The sequence below is a fragment of the Phaenicophaeus curvirostris genome, chromosome 29 (genome assembly GCF_032191515.1).
Source record: "Phaenicophaeus curvirostris isolate KB17595 chromosome 29, BPBGC_Pcur_1.0, whole genome shotgun sequence".
Lineage (NCBI taxonomy): Eukaryota > Metazoa > Chordata > Aves > Cuculiformes > Cuculidae > Phaenicophaeus > Phaenicophaeus curvirostris.
This window is the reverse complement of record NC_091420.1, coordinates 3,882,348-3,887,564: the sequence shown is the minus strand read 5'-3', so window position 1 is coordinate 3,887,564 and position 5,217 is coordinate 3,882,348. Positions and strand designations below refer to the sequence as shown.

At 66.7% G+C, this 5,217-nt stretch overlaps 1 protein-coding gene across 2 annotated transcripts in view; it reads left to right on the top strand.

Annotated features, from left to right (window-relative positions):
* Positions 1–4,189, top strand: part of PEA15 (proliferation and apoptosis adaptor protein 15) — a 5,553-nt gene extending 1,364 nt beyond the window's left edge. The window contains exons 1-4 of one of the 2 annotated variants that reach the window (XM_069878427.1): positions 2,197–2,221; positions 2,328–2,501; positions 3,141–3,296; positions 4,036–4,189. In XM_069878427.1, the coding sequence (XP_069734528.1) occupies positions 2,330–2,501; positions 3,141–3,296; positions 4,036–4,100 (393 nt within the window). In that variant the 5' untranslated portion in view covers positions 2,197–2,221; positions 2,328–2,329 and the 3' untranslated portion in view covers positions 4,101–4,189. Of the gene's footprint in view, positions 1–2,196; positions 2,222–2,327; positions 2,502–3,140; positions 3,297–4,035 lie in introns of those variants that run through there. The other variant, XM_069878425.1, reaches the window with a different exon arrangement.
* Positions 4,190–5,217: the final 1,028 nt, after the last annotated feature.

Below are 5,217 nucleotides of genomic sequence, written 5' to 3'. Positions count from 1 at the left end.
CCCACATCGATGTTAAACCCCCTCCCTTTCGATTTTAACCCCCTCCCCTCTCCGATTTTAACCCCCCCAACTCTGATTTTAAACACACACCCCCCCCCCCCGCCCAGGGATGCTCCCACTTTCTCTCCCCCCTCTGGCGGGCAGGAAGGGGTTAACAGGGACCGTGTGACCTGCTGGGGGGGGGGGAGGGAGGCAGGAGGACCCCCCCAACCCCTCTCAGGTTCTATACGATCCCCCCCCCAGTAGGAGACCCCCCCCCCCGGCACATCCCGCCCCGGGCAGGAAGGGGTTAACGGTCCCGGGTTGTTTTTTTTGGGGGGGAGCGATGTCAGGACACCTCCCCCCCATCCCCATCCTCTTTCGATCTAAGGGGGGGGGGGCACCCGGGATGCCCCCCACCCCACCCCCGGACCCCACGAGTGACTCGGGGTCCCCCCAAACCCCCCTGTTCCCCCCCCCCCCCCCGCAATCCTCACATCCCCATCCCCCCGGGACCCTCCCGGACCCCCCCCCCCAATCCTCATCCGGGACCTCAAAGTCCCCCCCATCCTCACATCCCCCCCCCCCCCCCAGTCCCCATCCAGGACCCCCCCAGGACCCCCAAGTCCCCCACATCCCCTCATCCCCCCCGGGTCACCCCCCAACTCCAGTGCTCCCAGTGACCAACTGCGGGGGGAAGGCGGGGGGGGCCAGACTGGGATAGGACTGGGGGTTGAACTGGGATGGAACTGGGACTGAGCTGGGATGGAACTGGGATGGAACTGGGGATTGGATTGAGATGAAACTGGGATTGAACTGGGATGGAACTGGGACTGAGCTGGGATTGAACTGGGATGGAGCTGGGATTGAGCTGGGATTGAACTGGGATGGAGCTGGGGATTGGATTGAGATGAAACTGGGATTGAACTGGGATGGAACTGGGACTGAGCTGGGATTGAACTGGGATGGAGCTGGGATTGAGCTGGGATTGAACTGGGATTGAGCTGGGATTGAACTGGGATTGAACTGGGATTGAGCTGGGATTGAACTGGGATGGAGCTGGGATTGAGCTGGGATTGAGCTGAGACTGAACTGGGATGGAAATACGATTGGACTGAGATGGAACTGGAGCCGCACTGGGAGGAACTGGGCTGGACTGGGCCCTAGTGGAGCCGCCTCTTCCGCCTGGGGCCGTGAGGGGGGGGGACACATGAGTCATTCCCCACCCCCCCCCCCCCCCGCATGGGGAAACTGAGGCACGTGGAGGGGGCCGTGTCCGTGTGTCCGTGTGTCCATGTGTCCATGTGTCCGGGGGGGGTGTTTATGCCACACTGCTCCCCCCCCCCCGGACCCCCGCCCCGCACGGGGCGGGGGTCCGGGGGGGGGGGAGCAGTGTGGCCTCTGTGTCCCCCCCCCCCCATCTTTTTGGCCCCCCCCCAGGTGCCCCCCAGAGATTTGGGGGGGGTTAAGATGCTGTGGTCGCCATAGCAACTGCATCCCTGGGGTGGGCGGCCACGGTCGCCACGGCAACCGAGGCCCAACAGGAGATGGGGGGGCAGCGTGTGAGAGACCCCCCCCACACCCCAAATCCACTAATTACCCCCCCCGAGCCCCCAAGACCCCCTCCTTGGGTGCTGGGGTGGGGGGGAAGATGAGTCGGGGCAGGGGGGGGGGAGCTGAGCTGGGGAGGGGGGTTCAGGTGATGGGGGGGGTCTGGGGGCGCGGGGGCTGGGGTGGGGGTGGGGGCTGAGGCCGAGCAGCTCGTGACACAAGTGACACACGAGGGGCTGAGGCCAGGTAGCTCGTGACACAAGTGATGGGGGGGGCTGAGGCCGAGCAGAGGGGGCTGGGGGGGGGGCTGAGGCCGAGCAGCTCGTGACACAAGTGACAGGGGTGACAGGGGAGGCGCTGAGGCCGAGCAGCTTGTGACACAAGTGATGGGGGGGGCTGAGGCCGAGCAGGGGGTGCTGGGGGGGGGGGCTGAGGCCAAGCAGCTTGTGACACAAGTGATGGGGGGGGGTGTGAGGCCGAGCAGGGGGTGATGGGGGGGGCTGAGGCCCAGCAGCTCGTGACACGGGTGACACACGAGGGGCTGAGGCCAGGTAGCTCGTGACACAAGTGATGGGGGGGGGGGGTGAGGCCGAGCTAGGGGGTGACGGGGGGGGCTGAGGCCGAGCAGCTCGTGACACAAGTGATGGGGGGGGCTGAGGCCGAGCAGCTCGTGACACAAGTGATGGGGGGGGTGTGAGGCTGAGCTAGGGGGTGACGGGGGGGGGCTGAGGCCCCGAGCGGCTCGTGACGCGGGTGACGCTGAGGCCCGAGCGGCCGCTGACCGCGCGTGGCCGCAGCCATGGCCGAGTTCCGGCGGCTGCTGGCCGATCTGGCCCAGAACATCACGTCCGAGGACCTGGAGCAGCTGAAATCGGCCTGCAAGGAGGACATCCCCAGCGGGGAGAGCGACGCCATCGCCACCTCCCAGCACTGGTTCGACTTCCTCGAGAAGCACCGCAAGCTGGACAAGGGTCAGGGCTCCGCGCCTCGGCCTTGGCCCCGGGCCCCGTCCTCGGCCCCTGCTCCTCATCTGTCACCCCTGATGCTGTCCCTACTCCCTGTCCCCCATCCCTGTCCCAGGCTCCCTGTTCCCTGTCCCCAATCTTTCTGACCCCATCCCCATCCCTTTCCCCATCCCTGTCCCTGTCTCTCTGTCTCCATCCTGGTCTCCCTGTCCCTGTCCCCATCCCCATCCCTGTCCCCCGTCCCAATCTTTCTGTCCCCCGCCCCTGTCCCCATCCCTGTCCCCATCCCTGTCCCTATTATCCCTGTCCCCATCCCATCTCTCTGGCCCCATCCCTGTCCCTGTCTCTCTGTCCCCATCCTGGTCTCCCTGTCCCTGTCCCCATCCCCATCCCTGTCCCCCGTCCCAATCTTTCTGTCCCCCACCCCCGCCCCTGTCCCCATCCCCGTCCCCATCCCTGTCCCCATCCCCATCTCTCTGTCCCCATCCCTGTCCTCATCCCCATCCCTGTCCCCATCCCCATCCCCATCTCTCTGTCCCCATCCCTGTCCCTGTTATCCCCGTCCCCATCCCCATCCCGTCCGTCTGTCCGTCCCTGTCCCCCCCCCGTGCCGTGGGTTCCAGCTCGTGTCCGTGTCCCCCCCAGACAACCTGTCGTACATCGAGCACATCTTCGAGATCTCGCGCCGCCCGGACCTGCTGACCATGGTGGTTCAGTACCGCACGCAGGTGCTCAAGATCTCGGAGGAGGACGAGGTGGACACCAAGCTCACCCGCATCCCCAGCGCCAAGAAGTACAAGGGTGAGACCCCCGGCAGGGGACGGGGACACCTGGGAGGGGGACAGGAACACCTGAGATGGGGAGAGGGACGCCTGGGAAGAGGATGGGGACACCTTAGAAGAGATGGGGACACCTGGGAGGGGACGGGGACACTTGGGAAGGGATGGGGACACCTGGGATGGGGACGGGGACTCCTAGGAAGGGGACAAGGACACCTGGGAGGGGATGGGGACACCTGGGAGGGGATGAGACCATGGGATGGGGACACCTGGGAGGGGACAAGGACACCTGGGAGGGGATGGGACCATGGGATGGGGATGGGGACACCTGGGAGGGGACAAGGACACCTGGGAGGGGATGGGACCATGGGATGGGGACACCTGGGATGGAGACAGGGAACATGGGAGGGGATGGGGAGACCTGGGAGGGGACGGGGACCATGGGATGGGGACACCTGGGATGGGGACACCTAGGAGGGGACGGGGACACCTGGAAGGGGATGGGAACACCTGGGAAGAATACGGGGACACCTAGGATGGGGATGGGGAGACCTGGGAGGGGATGGGACCATGGGATGGGGATGGGGACACCTGGGAGGGGATGGAGACACCATAGATGGTATGGGGACACCTGGGATGGGGACACCTGGGATGGGGATGGGGATACCTGGGAGGGGATGGGACCATGGGATGGGGATGGGGACACCTGGGAGGGGACAGGGACCCAGTGGGCGCAGGCAGAGCCCCCCCTGCCCCCCCAGACATCATCCGGCAGCCGTCGGAGGAGGAGATCATCAAGCTGGCCCCCCCGCCCAAGAAAGCCTGAGGGGGGCGAGGAGGAGGAGGAGGAGGATGAAGGCTGCGTGTCCCCCCCCCCGTGTCCCCCTGCGGCCCCCCAGCCCCGGGCAGGCGGCGGGGGGGGGGGCCAGCGCGGTCACTAACCAAATCTTAACGCCCCCCCCAGGCGGGGCCGGGGCCGCTCTGCGTGTGCGTGTGAGTGTGGGGGGGGCTGCGCCGCTCCGGGACCCCCCAAAACTGGGGGGGGGCAACAGGGACCCCCCCCCGAGTCTGAGCTGTGACTGAAGATGGGGGGAAGGGACCAGGTGCCCCCTAAAGCCGGTGAGGGGGGGGGGACAGGGACCCAGCACCCCCAAACCAGTGCTGGGGGGGTGACACAGGGTCCCAGCACCCCCAAACCAGAGCTGGGGGGGACACAGGGACCCCAGGGGTGTCACAGCAAGTGGGGAGCGCAGGGATGAAGGATGGAGCAGGTCGGGAGGGGGCGAGTGGTGAGGATGGGGGGGGGGGCTTTGCAGACCCCCCCCAGGTGGAATGGAGGGTGATGAGTTTGTCCGGGCTCAGCCCCATGGGGGGGGGACACCTCTGCGGTGTCCGTGTGTCCCCCCCCCGGGGGCTGCGGTGACAAGGAGGTGACAAGGGGGGGGCAGTGACCCTCCCAGCGCAGAGAGGACCCCCCCAAACCCCCACTTTGGGGAGGGGGGGGCAGGACTGACAGCCAGACTGGGGGGGGGGGGTCTTACCAGTGTCCCCCAGTGCCATACTGGGAGGGGGGGGCACCGGACTGCGCAGCTCCCGCGTGTGTGTGGTTTGGGGGGGGGGGGGGGGGCGTGTGTGCGATGTTGGGGTTCAGCTGTAGCTACACTAACCCGGGGGGGGGCGGGGGGGGCAGCGAGATTAAATGTTAATATATTTTATTTAATAAAAGCTAAAACCCGCAGAGCCGCCTGCGTGTCCCCCCCCGCGTCCCCCTGTCCCCCCCCCCCGCCGCCGTGTCCCCCTCCCCTATTTATTGTCTCACAACAGGGACCAAACGCGTTCCCCCCGCCCCAAAAAAGTGTCTTTTTGTCACAAAACGACTGTTCGGGACCCCCTGACGCATCCCTGGGGGGGGAAATGGGGCTGGGGCCCCCCCGAACCCTCCC